The 18,353-nt window shown below is 43.6% G+C and overlaps 1 protein-coding gene across 1 annotated transcript in view; it reads right to left on the bottom strand.

Annotated features, from left to right (window-relative positions):
* Window positions 1-7,817: 7,817 nt before the first annotated feature.
* The window catches only part of afap1 (actin filament associated protein 1), a gene marked incomplete at its 5' end in the record, with an annotated part of 97,185 nt that continues 86,649 nt past the window's right edge, over window positions 7,818-18,353 (bottom strand). The window contains 5 exons of the mRNA XM_079257495.1: window positions 7,818-10,506; window positions 13,765-13,935; window positions 14,026-14,216; window positions 14,290-14,454; window positions 15,200-15,329. Coding sequence (XP_079113621.1) covers window positions 10,480-10,506; window positions 13,765-13,935; window positions 14,026-14,216; window positions 14,290-14,454; window positions 15,200-15,329 — 684 coding nt within the window. The 3' untranslated portion in view covers window positions 7,818-10,479. The remainder of the gene's footprint in view (window positions 10,507-13,764; window positions 13,936-14,025; window positions 14,217-14,289; window positions 14,455-15,199; window positions 15,330-18,353) is intronic.

Below are 18,353 nucleotides of genomic sequence, written 5' to 3' on the forward strand. Positions count from 1 at the left end.
TAATGATGAACTGCAGGTCTGCATCTGGCATATGTAGGATGGGGGCAGAGGTGAACCGGGACTTGAGGGCATCAAAGGCTTTGTTGGCTTTCAGGGTCCAGACAAAGGGGAGTTTGGTACTGGTCAGAGCAGTAAGGGGAGCAGCAACAAAACTGTACTTCCACATTAATCTCCTGTAGAAATTGTCAAAACCAAGGAACGGCTGCAACTTCTTCCTGTTTTGTGACTTTGTGGCCAGAAAGTCACCACAAAGACCTTAGTGGGGTCCATCTGTATATTCCCCTCAGCCATGATGTAGCCCAGGAAAGACATGGATGGGGCATGGAACTCACACTTGTCTGCTTTGACATAGAGGGAGTCCCCTAGGAGGCGACAGAGGACTAATTGGATATGACTGGTATGTTCAAATAGAGTTCTGGAGAAAATCAGGATATCGTCCAGGTAAACAAAGAAAAATTTGTTCAGCATGTCCCGCAGCACATCATTCACCAGAGCCTGGGACACCGCTGGGGCATTTGTGAGACCTAACGGCATCACCAGGTACTCGTAGTGGCCAGTGTGGGTGTTGAATGCAGTCTTCCACTCGTCACCCTCCCAGATTTGCGCTAGATGGTAAGCATTTCTGAGGTCCAGCTTGGTGAAGATTGTGGATCCCTGGAGCAACTTAAAAGCAGAGGTGAGCAGAGGGTACTAATTCTTCACTGTGATGTTGTTTAGGAGTCTGGTTGAGCTTCATAAAGCTCAACTAGATTCCTCCTACATTCGGTGAGCTTTGGCTTTTACTAGGCAGGTGGTGACTGTATGACCATCACCACCACAGGACAGGCACAATGAACTTATACAGGCACAAACATTCCATTCTAGATTAATTCCATTCTAGATTGTGCTGTCTGATGGCAGTAAATTGTAGTAGCTCTGACTTGCTATCTTGACTTTTTTTTTTTTTTAAGTACAAACTCTTCTCACATATTTATTAGCTCAATTTAGGTATTTTTTCTGAGGATTTGATACCAGTTTGGAGGGTGTGCTGCAAGGGAGATTTTTCTGCATATTTTTGTTTCTCTCAAGACTTGTTATGATGAGCCTCCATGGCAACAAGACTTGTTTACAATTGGGATCAACTAATTAAACTCTACCAAATGAGGATTATCAGCGAAACAACACATCAAATCCCGATGGAGTTGAAAAGAAAGAGAAGAGGATGCAGAGCGGGAGTGAGACAGAGGAGAAAACAATGGAGATTTAAACCATATCTACCAACTGTCGTCATGGGTAATGTGAGATTGCTAGCTAACAAATTAGACGAGCTCGAGATGCTAACAAGGTCTCAGAAAGAATACAGAATGCAGTATTATGTGCTTCACCGAGACATGGCTGCATGAACACATCCCTGACTGTAATGTGTCTGTACCGGGCTTTAAAACGGTCCGTGCAGACCGCAGTAGACAACACAGCGGAAAGCTAAAGGGTGGTGGAATTGCAGTGCTGGTTAACCAGCGTTGGTGTCATCCTGGACATGTTACTGTCAAGGAGAAGATATGCACAAGGGACATGGAACTGTTTTCTCCCCCCCCGGCAGAGTCAGCTGCAGGTTACGTATGGACGCCCAGCCGAGTTGGAGCTGCTCTGACCGGGGACTGTCGGCTCTCCAGTTCAAGTGTCATCGGTAAGAGACTGCACTATTGTAACTGCGTGCTTAAGCTCAACTCTGAACTGATGTATTTTGCTATGCGTGCGGGGAATAAACAAACACATTTATTCTAGCACCATAGTGGTGTGTGATGTATTTTGCAATGCTCTGAGGGGATTAATAAGAATAAAAAGATACATTTATTCTAGCATCGTAGCTGTGTGTGTGTTTTCTGTGTGCTGACCTCCAGCGAACCTAAACTTGTCGACAAAACAACCACACACCCTCCATAAGGCCACTGCTTTCCTGTCACGCCTCCAATCTGTCACCCTGCAGCTCAGTCATGGACCAGAACACAGCTTCATCTCCCTCCACATCAGGACATCCTGAGACCTCCACCTTGTTTGTCTCCTGCAATCAGGTTAAGAAGCAACTTGAGAAACTGAACCAGAACAAGGCTGCAGGTCCAGATGGTGTCAGTCCCAGAGTTCTCAAGACCTGCTCAAAACAACTATGTCCGATTCTCCAGCACCTTTTCAACACCAGTCTGAGACAAAATAGAGTCCCAGTGCTGTGGAAAACCTCCTGCCTTGTTCCAGTGCCTAAAAAAACACAACCAGCTGAACCAAGTGACTACAGACCAGTTGCCCTGACATCTCACATCATGAAAGTCCTGGAGAGACTCTTACTGGCTCACCTCAACAAGCAAGTAAACACCTTTCAGGACCCATTCCAGTTTGCATATCGTAATGGACTTGGGGTTGAAGATGCCATCATATACCTGCTCCAGAGAGCACACTCTCATCTGGACCATTCACTCTGAGGGTCATGTTCTTTCATTTCTCAGTGCTTTTAATACCATTCAGCCTGCTTTGTTATGTGAGAAGCTCCATAAATTCCAGGTGGATACCTCCACAACCACCTGGATCTATGACTACCTCACAAACAGACCCCAGTTTGTGAGACTGAAAGGTTGTGTGTCTGAGATGGAGGTCAGCAGCACTGGTGCACCACAAGGAACTGTACTCTGGCCATTCCTCTTCACTCTGTACACCTCAGACTTCCAGTACAACTCTGAGTCCTGTCATCTGCAGAAATACTCTGATGACTCTGCAGTTGTGGGGTGTATCAGGGATGGACAAGAAGCAGAGTACAGAGAACTGGTCAGTCAGTTTGTTAAATGGTGCGGTGACAATCATCTCATATTAAATAGCAGCAAAACAAAAGAGATGATTGTTGACTTCAGGAGGAAGAAGAATAAACAAAGCACTGTTTCCATCCTGGGAGAGGAGGTGGAGGTGGTGGAGGAATACAAGTATCTTGGAGTTCAGCTGGACAACAAACTGGACTGGAAATGCAACACTGACTACATCTACAAGAAAGGTCAGAGCAGACTGTACTTCTTAAGGAAGCTGAGATGGTTTAACGTCTGCACCAAGATGTTGCATATCTTCTATAAGTCTGTTGTGGAGAGTGGCCAATCTGCATTGGCTCAGACTGGTCTTATGGGTTAGGGTTTATGGGTTGCTTCTTGTGCTAGGATTTGATAGACTCTCTCTTGATGGCGGCCCTGGATTCTTCCGTCTATGTGGACAGCCAGGGCAATGGCTTCGTCAAGGTTGGAGGGTTGGTCATGTGAAACCAACTCATCCTTTATGTAGTCTGCCAGACTGTGGAAGAAAGCATCTACCAGTGCACCCATGTTCCAGCAGCTCCACTTTGCCAGGGTCTGGAAGTCAATTGAGTAATCCAAAACTGTTCTTCTGCCCTGATGAATGTTCATCAGAGTCCAAGATGCCTTAACTGTTGAGGATTCTAAGTCAAAGACCTTGAGCATCTCCTCAGCGAACAGGTTAAAGGTTGCACATGCGGGGCTCTGACGTTCAAACTCTGCTGTTCCCCACAGTCGAGCCCCGACCTGTCAGGTGAGTGATGATGTAACAGACCTTCGCCCCCTCAGTAGCAAAGGTTCTGAGCTGTAGGAAAAACTGGACCCGGCAGCTTGTCAGGAACGCCTGAACCTGGGTCGGATCGCTGTTGACCCGCTCAGGGTTGCCAATCTTGGGCTCTGGAGCAGTGGCTGGGGCAACCATCTGGAAAGAGATCTCTGGAGTCAAGGCTGCGGTGGATACGTCCGAGACTGGAACTGGCGGAGCAGTTGGATCAGGAGCAAACGGAGGAGTCAGATTGGTGAGCAGTTGAACAATCATGGAAAGTTGTTGCTGAATCTGTTGCTGCTGGTGGCTGATCCAAAGCAAGGAGGCAATCGAAGTCATGCGGTTTACCTTCTCCTCTGCATGTTCCAGACGCTGCATGGCAGTAGGTGGTTCTGGGTTGTCGGCTTTCATGCCGGGTGAGACGTTCGCTGGGTCCTTTCAATTCAGCTATTTTTGTATAGCAATGTTGTCACAGGGCACTTTACATACACAAATCAACATATACATCATTTCAAGCCACTTCATACATTTCCAATAATAGAAACCAACTGATTGCATCAAATCATGACTTGGATCCAATCCTCCATCCTGAGCTGCACGAGGCGACAGTGGGAAGGAAAAAACTCCCCTTTAACAGGAAGAAAACCTCCGGCAGAACCCGGCTCAGGGAGGGCAGCCATCTGCCTCGACTTTAACAGGGATTTAACTGGGAGCCAGTGTAGAGAGGCTAAAACTGGTGAAATATGATCTCTCCTGCTAGTCCTCATCAGAACCCTCGCTGCAGCATTTTGGATCAGATGGAGACTTTTCAGGGCATATTTGGAACAATCCATAAATAAGGAATTGCAGTAATCCAGTCTGGAAGTAATAAAGGCGTGGACTCATTTTTCTGCATCTTTCTGAGACAAAGATGGCGCCAGCAGTGTGCACGGCAGCCCGTCTCATTTATGTTTGTCTTGTTGTTTACTCTATTAATAGATTGAAGTTATAAAGAAGTTTAAGTTCTGCTTGTTTGATTGCCAAGCTTTACTTGCCTTTCGGGATCAACGTTAACTGTTCCTAAAGCAAGTTTATACTGAGAAAAACTCGGATAGCCCTCCTCCCTTTGCTGCTATACCACCGGACCTATTGCATGCTCAGTGCTTACTGCTCCAGAGCTTGTATGAGTGAGGGCTTAACTGCGGTCTAGTGCCAACAGTGTCCACATACGACATGACACTATTCAGTCAGATTGTCTTTCTTCGCTAGGTTGCATGCGGTGGTGGATCATCCCAGTCATACCAAGCGCCGCTGAAGTGGATACGTGGTGCTCCCAGAATGGAGCGCAAAAGGCGCGCCTCATTCACCTGACTAGAGGTGGAGTAAAACACAGCATGGATCCACAGAATCTCCCCTTGCTACGCTAAGCCCAATCTTCTGACACCGTGTATGTGTCACTCCAACTGGCCCTTCTCAACACCAGATCATTAACAGGAAAAACTTTTGTCCTCAATGACTTATTTGTGGCCTGAGGTCTGGACTGCCTCTTCTTGACCGAGACGTGGCTCCGGAGGATAAGTGTTTTCCCTTTTCTAAACTTCTTCCTCAAAAATGTTCATATTTTAACACGCCCCGCACTACTGGAAACGGTGGTAAACTAGCCATGGTTGTGCAGCTGGCAGGTGTTGAGACATAGGTGGGACTAATCAGAGAGCAGGGACGGGGAGGGGGGGCGGAGAGAAAGCGCTCATGACACTTTCAAGATCATATTTCAGCCTCAAACTGGGTAAAATAGTCAGTATTCCTTACACTTCTGATCACTGACTCTCTTTATAATGTGGATTTTAAGGACATACAGTGGCTTGCAGAAGTATTCATACCCCTTGAACTTTTTCACATTTTGTCATATTACATGCCACAAACATAAATATGTTTTATTTGAATTTTATGTGGACGACCAACACAAAGTGTCACACAGTTGTGAAATACAATTAAAATTACTTGATTTTATTTTTTAAAATAAAAAAAAGACATTTTCAAACATAGCGCTACATGTCATCACCTGCATCCAACTGGACTCACAGCAGTCCGCCAGCACCTTCCTATGATGTTCTTACTGTTGATTTCCTGGTTGTGTTGTTCTCATTCATATGTAAGTCACTTTGGATTAAAGCGTCTGCTAAATGACTGTAGAATCGAATAGAATAGAATAGAATAGAATAGAGAATGCATCCCCAATTAAAATAAACCATAAAAATCTACAAATTATCTTTTTTTTTTTTCTTTTTTTTCCAGTTTACATCGAGATAACGACTTAATTTCCTTGTTATCTTGAGACAACGAAGAGCGTTTTCTTGTGATCACAGGATAATTGTCTCATTATCAGGGCATAACCAACTTTGTTTTGTCGTAACAAGATAATTATCTCTTTATCTTGAGAAAACAAAGTTAGTCACAGTTCTAATATATCCAGAGTCAGGTGTAAACTATTGTTTACCAAATTCCCAGACTAACATGTGAACTTGTGTTGCAAACACAAACCAGCCTCTTGGTGAAATTAACCGTATGACTTGATGCCTTAAACTTTAATAGTTGCTGCAGCAAAGCTAAAAACCACAAACAGTGTGGCGAAGTAGCAACGTGTTAGCAAGAGGATAATAAATAGTGCTTTATCACAAGTACAGTAACGTCACTCAGGGACCTGCAGACCTTCGTCTGTTCTCCTCTTCTTCTTTCCTTCTAATTCTGAACTGGGAACCAGATGGTTTCTCTGGTCATTTGTCTATAATACATACTTGACTCAACTTAACATCGTAAACACCCAGAGTTAAGACTGACGTCACTTGATGTGAACGAATTCATGTTGATGCAGATTTGTGTATTAATTTTCTCATTTGGAAGCAGCAGTGTGTATTGTGTGTGTGTGTGTGTGTGTGATCATCAGAGCTCCCATTAACTGATCTAGAAATGAGCTGTATTCGAAAATTGGAATTCTTTTTTCTTTTTTTTTTTGAGGGTGCTTGTGCACCCTGAAATAGATTGCACCCTGGGCGGTCGCCCACCTTGCCCATATCAAAAACTGTCTGTGCTCTTAACAGTATAAGAATACATTTACTTTTATTTTTTACTTGCTTATAGTGTGAAATGTTGTGCTTTCTATGTGCCGGACCCCAGGAAGAATAGCTGCAGTTTAGCAGCAGCTAATGGGGATCCAAATTAAAAGAAAGAAAAAGAAAAGAACAAATAAACTCAACCTTTTTAATCGGATCATATACAAAAGTACCTTTCTGCATCATCTGATTGAGATGTCACTGGTTTGTCTGTTTTTGTGGGCTGAAACGATTTGTCGTAATCTGTAAACTGGATTTAGTCAGAAACAAGAAATGGTTATTTGACTAAAAAAGGTGTAATATAATTAGTTTACATCAGTATTGTGTGTTTTCTAGTGAGTACATGAAGAATATATTGATCACATAAATGTGTGATGATATAGATTTATTAATAAATGCATCCTAAAACCAATCATTTGACCAAGTATGGAGTTTTGGTCTGTTGTGCCATGTGATATGTCAGGAAGAGTAATATTCATGTTCTATGTCACTTCCAGAAAAGTTTAAACAGGAAAGGAAAGGGGTTTGTGTAACTAGGATGTGGACACAGGAGAGGGAAACAGGATCATCTATTTGAAAATGTTTGTATTTTCTAAACCTCACATATTATTTGAAGGTTTAAAAGCGTCCCACAGGTTTTTAACTACTTGCGCTCCACAATGACTCCTCACACTTCCACAAAATCTGCATGAACCAAATAGTTGTTTCATGCAATGAGTTAGCCAAAGTTAGACTTTAGATGTGGTTTACTGAGGACTGACAGGAGCCACTATGTTATACCTAAATACATTTTCATATAATGCAATACATAATAAGACTTCTATTTCCTGTGCTGATCTAATGATTCTTTTAGTTTTCATGCCCTTGATCTAACAAATCTTTATGGTTTGGGCTTTTCCTGGAGTAAGATGTGAAAATGAAGAAAATTGTTTTAAAAAAAATCTAATTTTCCTGAAGGTGAAAGACCTCCTCACAGAATAAGTGTCCACTACGTTTGCAAACCCGTTTTTCAACACAATAAGTGAATTACTTCTTTTCCTGTATGTTTAAATCCTGCATTAAGCTGTCTTACCTGCTGCAGACTGAATGACGGAGTCAAATAAAACAATCATGTTGATCAGAAAGTTTATTCACTTATATACAAGTGAGTCTGTCGCCGAGGTGGAGACCGTCTGAGATATACAACACAAAGAACTTATAAGGTGCAAAAACACACAAACCCCCAAACTTTCCCACAATGCCCTGCCGGTTGACAATCACCAACATCCTGCTTTATTCTTGCTAAATTCTTCCAGTTAGATGTTTCTACTTGTCCTCTGGGTTGCAGCTCGCAGGCTGGTGGAGAACCAGGCTGGAAGACGACTGCAGAGCAGATGAGGCTGTTGTGCTTTATAGAGCACTGAAAGGACTGCACGCAAACACAGCAGCCTCTAAACGCACCTGTTACACTCATGCAGTATCGACAATAAAGCCAAGCTAAGGCAGTAAAGTAGAAAATGCAGCTTGACGACGTGAAACTGATCAGTTTGTGTGTCAGTCGGAAGTCACAGCAGAACCCAGCAAGGGGAATGTGCCCTGGACACATTTAGATGCACACACACATATACACATATAGACAAACACACACACACAGCTACAGTATGCAGTGGTTTTATGTCAGGAGATGGACAAGATGGATGAGAGCAGTGACCCACCAACTGCTGCAGCAGTTGTCAATCATCACATTACAGATTCAGTCTCTCCGTTAGCAGCTGAGTGCCAACGTCTTCAGACTATCTGTTGCCGACCGGAGAAGAAGAAACCAATCAATGATGGATGCAGTCTCCTGCAAACACAACACCTTTTTAAATTAAATACTTCCGAAATGTGTGATTTTCCGTTTTTGTCAGAAACTTGTTAGCTGGAATTTTAGTCAGTTTGTAGGGTTGGCGGTGGACAATAACAAAACCCTTTTGACTGATTGGGCTAGATCAGACCTACGAGGCCCACAATCCAGCTGGTTTCCCATGTACTTCTGCTTCAACACACCTGAATTAAATGGATCTAACAGCCTATCAGGTTTGCTCAAAGAATCAATAGTTTGAATCAGCTGTGTTGGAAAACCTGCTGGATTGCAGACCTCGTAGGACCAACGTGGAGACCCCTGGGCTAGATGATGTCACGTTAATTCAGCCTGATTACTCACATTTAAACGACTGTGAGCTGCAGACGCTACATTTTCCTTATTGATGAGAACTCGATGGCTCCCATGAGCTACACATTTAAATTAACGTGATCAGTCTAACTTTTTCAGGAGCTTGGAGATCTGTGTCAGCAGACCAGCACTCTGCTCTGATGGAGTTTATCTTCTCTATCAGGTGTGAGCAAACTAATTATCTGTTTCAACACAGCTTTAGGAAGCAAATACCAGCTTTTTGTCACACACAAACACATACACACTGCATCTGTTTTCTTTAAGACTATACTTGCAGGCAACACGTCTACGTATGTACCATGGCACCCATGAATTCTCTGAGTATATGTGGCACATAGGTCATCCACGTTAACACAATGTGTCAGATGCATGAGGTACAATATTGACTTGAACACTAGAGGCACTCGTGTGAAGAGTGAAAGAGCACGACACAAGAATGATGGATAGCTTTAAGAGCACCTCTCAGACTTTGTTCGCAACTACAAGCAATTCAATAATTGTTCCTCCCTGTTGCACAGTGACAAACACTCATACCCAACAGTTAGCAACTGTTTACCAAAATGCCACAGAAATACAGCGTTACTGTCATATTGACCCTGTCACTAGTTCAGCCCTTGTGTTGTGTGCTCTCCCCTAGCACTGACCTCAAGTATTGAACATTTTGGTGCACCATGCCTGTGTTGTTTGCAGCGAGTATATACACGACATAGCTAAACATACACAGCAAGTACATCCTAACCCTAAACGTGGTTTATAACAAGTGTTTTTCAACCTTTTCTGAGCCAAGCTACATCGTTTTCATTGAAAAGATCACAGGGCATAACAAAAACTGAAAATGTTGAAAAACGAAACTCTGTAGCCTGTATTAACAGTATGAAGCCGTTCTTGTAAAAAAAAAAAAAAAAATGAATAAGACCATTTCCATTGACACACCTGACAATCTCTAAAAACACATCATGGTGTCACTGCAGTGGTTGAAAAACACTGTTATAACCTTTGGTGCTGTGAGGGGTCTTCAGGGGTATTCTGCTGATCTATAGCAGGGATTACCAACTCCAGACCTCTTGGACCAGTGTTCTGCAGGTTTTAGATGTTTCTCATAGAGTAAATCTATTCTGCTCCTTTTAAAACCCAGTAGGAGGTGCTGGTGTGTTAGGGTGACTGTTAAAGATGCAGCTCACTGGAAGACATCTTATGGATGTGTAAGAAACATGTTGGTGATCCACAAAATCTGGAAAAATACTTTAAATACATCAAGTAAAAAACAAAACAAAGGGAAGTCAGTATTTCTGTTAAACATTTACAAATAAATAATTGTTTTTGTTTTTTACTTTTTTAAAGCTAAACTGTGTGAACAGATATTAAAAGAGGGAAATATAAAGTGGCTGCTGTAACAGAAATGAAGAATGACAATACAAGTGGAATGACAGGTCACACTGAGCATGCTTGGTAGCAAAGAGGTTTACCAAGGCTGCTGTGTCTGTACGCAGTGATATTGGTGTGGTGTGTAACCAGGATTGCATGAAAGCTACACTTGCGTCCTCATCAGTATGCTCTGATCATCTTTAAATAAATATATACACAAAGTCTTCAGCAGAAAAGAAGGACTGATGTGACAGTAGGAGGGATTTATGTGCCGGTCTTCTGCTCCCATTCCTACAAGACAAACACACAGACATTTCATTTGTGATGAGCTCAACTTCAGGAGAATCAGCTTTTTCCACAGCCAAAATAATGGAAATAAATATTTCATATATTTTTTCATTTTCATATATATTCTTAAATATTTTGGATCCTTGAAATGATTCAAATCATGAAAGCTGTAATTTCATGACATGAAAAATGACAAAAACGGTGATACAAAGGTCTTTCGTGTCTTGTTTGGTTTGCTGATAAAATCAACTAAACTAAACTTTACATTACTTTATTGCCAAGGTTAGCTAGAATCTTTATCCCTCTTGAGATCAATACTAAAATAATGATTACTAAATCACCGCTTGTCCCACAGCAAAGAATGGAGAAATATCAGGAGAAGCAACAGGGCAGAAATCGACTTTGTGTGTATCACGGTATGGGTTCACGATTAGCGGTGTGTATAACAATGTGACCAGATGATTACAAAAGCTTTTGTTGTTTAAGTTAAAACAATCATATGTTGATTAACATTCAAACAGGTTTAAATAAAAAAAAATAAAATAAAATAAAAAAAATAAAAAAAACTCTAATTACATCATCATTATGAGGTCAAATTATAAAGATTAAAATTTCAGCCATTAGATTCTATTCCATCTATTTGTTTGAAAAAATCATGTGAGACTGAAGAAGTTTAATGTACTGCAACTTAAAATTATACACTTCCATGATACAGTATCATGTGCATTGAAATAAAAAACAGAATGTGACATGAAATCAGTTTCATTACGGTTGCAAATGTGTAAAACAATTAGCAGAAATTTGACTTTTTAAGCAATGTTAACTCAGAAAATAATTTTAAACAATATTTTACTTCCTGGCCCAGTAAAAAACTATTAGAATAGTTTTTCTATTCCGAGATTTTTATTTAGTCTGTTATCTAAATATAAAAAGATATAACATATATTTGCTCATATATATGTGTATATATATATATATATATATATATATATATATATATATATATATATATATATGGAGAGAGAGAGAGAGAGAGAGAGAGATTATTACCATGTAATGTCTGAATTATTGTAGTGCCAAAGCTGTCCACCAGGGGGCAGAAGTCAAATGTCACATTATATTGCAAGGGGTTGTAAACAATGTTTTGATCATAAGATGACACAGCAGCTGGTCTTAAAACGGAATGTCTCAAATACAAACTTCACATTAACCTCTGTGCACCCCCTCAAATTAAATACATCAGAGTGTAGAACTTAACATAATGACTTTCTGAGCAGAGTAAGCTAATAAAAAAAAAAATCCCTTTTACCAAGATGCATGAAATGTTTAATATTTCTAACATATTTGATGCATGATATCTTTTGAAAAACTTCTGATCGTAACCATGAAATCTGCATGTACATTTTAAACAATTTTAACATTTAATTTCCTTTTGGGAATATAAACCTACCAGTTTTATTTAATAAAATCACAAACGTTAAATGTTCTTCATATATGGGATGAAAGTGTATTTTTTTTCATTAGCAATTACACTACTCACAAAAAGTTAGGGATATTTGGCTTTCAGGTGAAATTTATGGAAAATGCAATATGTTCATGCTACAGTGATATAATATCATAAAAGTAAGACATTTAAGTAGAAGGATGCACTACTGATTTCCTCATCTCAAAAAATTCATTCAACACAAAAGGTAACAACAATGGTAGTTACACCACAACAAAAAATGTGAACGTCTCAATATCTGGTCATGTGCCCTTGAGCATCAATTACAGCTTGACAACGACGTCTCATGCTGTTCACAAGGCAACTTATTGCCTGCTGAGGCATGGCATCCCACTCTTCTTGAAGGGCAGCCCTCAGGTCATTGAGGTTCTGGGGTGCAGGGTCTCGAGCCTCTACACGACGGCTCAGCTGATCCCACAGGTTTTCAATGGGATTCAGGTCTGGAGAGAGTGCAGGCCGTTCCATTTGAGGTACACCAGTCTCCAACAGTCGTTCCCTGATGATGCGGCCTCGATGAGCAGGAGCATTGTCGTCCATGAAGATGAAATTAGGCCTGTGCTGTTCATGTAGGGGCACAATCACTGGATTAATGATGTTATTCAGGTAGTATGGGCTTGTCACTGTACCATTCACAAAGAGTAGGGCAGTTCTGTACCAAGTGGACACCCCTGCCCACACTGTAACACCGCCACCACCAAAAGCTGGCCTGGTGACAACAGTGGCTGATGCATAGCGCTCTCCCTGACGTCTCCAACATCGTTGCCGGCCATCATTTCTGCTCAGTGTGAGTCGACTTTCATCAGAGAACAGCACTGAGGCCCACTGGTTCCTCGTCCAGCGTAAATGCTCCCTGGCCCATGCAAGACGATGATGCCTGTGCCTGGTGGTGTGGTCAGGTACCCGTGCAGGTCGTCTAGCACGCAGACCACGCTGATGGAAACGGTTTGGAATGGTCTGACGTGACACTTGGGTGCCTCTCACCTCTCTTAAACGTGCCTGGAGTTGAGTGGCATTCATCATCCGGTTTCTCAGGGCAGTGTTCACAATGTAGCGGTCATCAGCACGGGATGTGGCCAAAGGACGTCCACTTCTAGGCCTTTCTGTGACTCTTCCAGTCTCTCCATATCTCTGTTGCAACCTGCTGATGACACTCTGTGACACTCCAAGCTCAGTGGCCACTTCTGTCTGAGAACGTCCTGTTTGAAGCATGGCAATGGCAAGGGACTGTTGTTCCATTGTTAGGTGTCGTCTTGGTCTCATGATGTCAAAATGTGAACAGCATGATGAGGACAACTGTTTAAACACCAGCTCTAATTGAACCAGGACATTTATTGGTCAATTCAAGGATCACACACCTGCCGTGATTTTTGCCGTTAAGCTCCTTGTTAGAGAACAGCAACTTGTGCAAAATTTATGGAGACATTTAACAGTTGGACATGTGCATTTAAAAGCTTAGAGAAGATCACATTAAGTTCACCTGTACAGGTTTGAATGCATTTTAGGCTTGTTGGGAAATTTCACCCAAAAGCTGAATATCCCTAACTTTTTGTGAATAGTGTATTATGTCAATTATCTATTTTAAAGGGCTTAGTATATTTTCTCAACCTCAAATATCATTTACATCTTTAAAAGCTTCCTTTAAGTTGTAAGACTGGTTTTGCTCCATAACCCTCACGGTTCTACAAATGCATTCTACATTTAAGAAACCTGGGTCATCTTGGTTTAAGTCAGAAACCTTCAGAGAGCGAGCAACTGACCTTAGCTTTTCGGAGGACGTGTCCCCGAACAGGTGAGGACTTGTGGCTGCTCTGCTGGCGGCGGAGCAGTGAAGCACTGTTGACCGGCAGCAAACAGGACTCTGTGTCACTGGTATCGCAGCTGGAGAACGGAGATGGTTCATGCTGCGTTCGCCGCAGCATGGAAGGTGACTACAATCAAATACAACAACAACAAAAATTTCAGCATGCTAATGTGGTAGCCGCAAGCTAGCAATACTAAAAGGAAGAAAGCATTTTCACCTGGATGCCAGATGAGCCAGCTTTAGGTTTAATGGTGAGTCCCAGGGTGACGCCTCCGCTCAGGGCTTTCTTCAGGCTCTCCTTCACCTCGGTCAACTCCAGCTCCAGGTTGACCCGCTCCTCTTCCTTTCGTCTGCACTCATCCTCCACCTTCGTCAGGCGCTCTGAGAGTGAGGCATGTGATCGCTTTCCTGATGGGTGAAGACATGTTAGAGAAGGAGACACTTTCCCTCTTGTTGCTTTGGACACCTTGTCCCGTCTTACCAGCAGCAGCTTCTACAGCGGCACGCAGGTCTTTCCGCTCATTCTTCAGCTGAGTGAGGTGGTTCCTGATTTCCTGTTTCTTCTTCATCAGCTCTTCTTCTTTGGCCTGCAGCCGCTTGGCGTCTGCCTCCACGCGGTTCTTTCCGTACTTGCACTGATCGGCATCTGCACGACAGGGTTTGGATGTAAAAGACAGAGTGGAGACAGACACCCAGAAGTGGAATATCAGTGCACAGAAACAAACTACCCAGAATTCCCAGCCACAGCCTTGAGGAGTCATTAATTACCAGGACCATCCCTTAAATTGCTGGAAAATATGGGAATGGCAAGAACTTGCTCTGTTTATAAAGAACAGCTCAATCAGACCACTACTAGAATTTACAAGGTGAATGTTTGATTGTGGAAATCTTCCAAGGAACATCCAAAACAGCACAGTTGGAATTTCCATCCTGCCATGTGGAGAAATAGCAACCTGCACTAGCTCAGACAATCCTTTTTCTTGACATATTAAGAGGAGAAACACCATTTTGGACATGGAAAATGAATCCGACCACGTCTCCATCCTCTGGTTATGTGGGCCCTGCTAGTCATGAAAGCTCCTCCCATCTCAGCAGCAAAATCTGCCCCTTGGGGGGAGGGGGGGGGGGGGGGGGGTAAATTTTGACTTCATTACCCCCCTTTCTCTACTTAAACCAAGTGTAATTTAGACATTGTGCATGTTCCAAATTTCTGTGGAGTTTTTCTATGAAGCAATCAGCAATAGTTAGGCTGGGACTGGGAAGCATGACCCGCTGCTACCTTACAGCACAAGACCTAAATGGAAAAGTCAGGCATTCTTGCATTTATGGGTCTTATACTGTAGTTTGAAAATAAAAGATAGCTTTTTACAGTCCTGTACCACAACACTTACTGGAGTTGTTGAGTTTCACAGACCGGGTCCCATTCGTCCCACTGACTCCATTCTTCTTTGGCTGATTCTTGAGCATCACCTTCTGTTTTGATGCCACCCCATTGGTTGTTGTTCCCTTCTTTCCCTTTGGCTTGTTGAAACATAGCAATAAAAATACAAATAAATAATGATACTTTTTAAATAACATAGATGACCTTACCTTATATCTTGACCTTATAAAATGATTCTGCGTTACAGAGATTATAACATACAGTTCTACAAAACGTCTTAATGCAGCTCTCATGTCTTTCTATCTTAATTTCAATCAGAGGGCCTCATTTATAAAATTGTGTGAAGCAAAGATCACTACAGATGGTCTTTCAGGCTTTCACAAGGCCAAGTGAAATGTGGCACACAAAAACCATGGCCTCGCCAAACTCCTCCCATGCCCGAGTTTTTACCTCGGCAACAGCCGAAGCCGCATGCCGCTTAGCCTGTCGGTACCCATCAGCTGCCTCCAGAGTCCCACAGGCCAAGAAGGCCTGATAGGACTCCTTCTTCAGCTTGACGGCATCCCTCACTGCTGGTGTCCACCAACGAGTCCTGGGATTACCGCCACGACAGGCACCAACGACCTTACAGCCACAGCTCCGGCTGGCCGCCTCAGCAATAGAGGCACGGAACACAGCCCATTCAGACTCAATGTCCCCGGCCTCACTCGGGACATGGTTGAAGCTCTGCTGAAGGTGGGAGTTGAAGCTCGCTCTGACGGGGGACTCAGCCAGACGTTCCCAGCAGACCCTCACAACAAGTTTGGGCCTGCCAGATCTGACTGGCTTCCTCCCCCACCACCTGAGCCAACTCACCACCAGGTGGTGATCAGTTGAAGCTCCGCCCCCCTCTTCACCCAAGTGTCCAAGGCATGTGGCCGCAGGTCCGACGATACGACTACAAAATCGATCGTCGATGGATTGGCAGACTGGGGTGGTGTTCCCCCATTTTAAGAAGGGGGACCGGAGGGTGTGTTCCAATTACAGGGGAATCACACTCCTCAGCCTCCCTGGTAAGGTCTATTCAGGGGTCCTGGAGAGGAGGGTCCGCCGGATAGTCGAATCCCGGATTGAGGAGGAGCAGTGTGGTTTTCGTCCTGGCCGCGGAACAGTGGACCAGCTCTATACCCTCTTTGGGGTCCCGGAGGGGGCATGGGAGTTTGCCCAACCAGTCTACATGTGCTTTGTGGACCTGGAGAAAGTGTTCGACCATGTCCCCCGGGGACTCCTGTGGGGGGTACTCCGGGAGTATGGGGTACCAGACCCCCTTGTACGAGCTGTCCGGTCCCTGTACGACAGGTGTCAGAGCTTGGTCCGCATTGCTGGTAGTAAGTCGGATTTGTTTCCAGTGAGGGTTGGACTCCGCCAAGGCTGCCCTTTATCACCGATTCTGTTCATAACTTATATGGACAGAATTTCTAGGTGCAGCCGAGGTGTTGAGGGGATCCGACTCGGTGACTTCAGGATTGGGTCCCTGCTTTTTGCAGATGACGTGGTCCTGTTGGCTTCATCTGGTCGTGATCTCCAGCTCTCACTTGAGCGATTCGCTGCCAAGTGTGAAGCGGCCGGGATGGGAATCAGCCCCTCCAAATCTGAGACCATGGTCCTCAGCCGGATAAGGGTGGATTGCCCTCTCCGGGTCGGGAGTCAGGTCCTGCCTCAAGTGGAGGAGTTTAAATATCTCGGGGTCTTGTTCACGAGTGAGGGAAGGAGCGAAGCTCTCGATTTACCAGTCGATCTACGTTCCTACCCTCACCTATGGTCATGAGCTGTGGGTTGTGACCGAAAGAAGGAGATCTCGTATCCAGGTGGCTGAAATGAGTTTCCTCCGCAGGGTGGCCGGGCTCTCCCTTAGAGATAGGGTGAGGAGCTCGGTCATCCGGGAGGAGATCAGAGTAGAGTCGCTGCTCCTCCGCATGGAGAGGAACCAGTTGAGGTGGCTCGGGCATCTGGTCAGGATGCCTCCTGGACCTCCCTGGTGAGGTGTTCCAGGCACGTCCCTCTGGGAGGAGACCCCGGGGAAGAGCCAGGACACGCTGGAGGGATTATATCTCTCGGTTGGCCTGGGAACGCCTCGGGATCCCCCCGCAGAGTTGGCAAATGTGGCTGGGGAGAGGGAAGTCTGGGCTTCCCTGCTTAGGCTGCTGCCCCCGCGACCCGACCCCGGATAAGTGGCACGAAGACGAGACGAGAGGAAAACAAAAACTGCCCATGTGCAGTTTTTGTGTGCCTCTCATGCCTGTTTCTGTTTATAAATCAGAATCAGAATCAACACTAAATGTGGAGCAGTTGAGGGTTTGCCTTGTCCCGCCCACATGTCGGCAATAAAAGGTCAGGTAAACGCCCCAATAAAGATTAATTAATATCATTTTCATAATTCTCAGCAAGAAAAAGAATAAAAAAGAAGAAACTTTTCAGGATGCAAGATTAAATCATGGGTGGAAAATCTGAAAAGGTTTAATTTGGTGGACACAAGATGGATGTCATTAATACCAGAGAGGCAGAGGAGTAAGCAGAGACTGGGTGGTTCTAGAAATCAAGAAGTTGTCAGACATTTAAGTGGAGAGATAAAGCGCATTGTTGTTCACATAAAAGAAGGACACTGACTGATGCTGAAAGTTTGGGGATTTCTGGACTTCTGAACCAACGACACCATCGTCTTTATCCCGTCTTTCGTGAGATTTCCCCAACCAGTAATGTGTCTCTGATGTTGGCTATTGTCTGGGACTTATTTTGGTGTGCCACTATACAACCACTGACAAATTAAAAATGATGTTGTCTGCAACGCTTTAAATATTCTAGATTGATTCTGTTGGCAGCAAACTGTAGTAGCTCTGAATTGCTATCTTGATTTTTTGAAAAGTACAAACTCTTCTCATATTGATATTAGCTCAAATTAGGTCTTGTTTTTCCAGAGGATTTAATGCTGGTTCAGAGGGTGTGCTGCTAAGAAGATTTTTCTGCATATTTTGGCTCTCTCAAGACTTGTTATGATGAGTCTCTATGGCAACCAAAGACTTGTTTACCATAGGGATAAACTAATTATTCTCACAAATCAGGATTGTCAGTGAAACAACACATCAAATCCAGATGAAGTTGAAACAAAAGAGAAGACGATGCAGAGG

The sequence above is a fragment of the Telmatherina bonti genome (assembly GCF_933228915.1).
Source record: "Telmatherina bonti genome assembly, chromosome: 18".
NCBI classification, from domain to species: Eukaryota; Metazoa; Chordata; class Actinopteri; order Atheriniformes; family Telmatherinidae; genus Telmatherina; species Telmatherina bonti.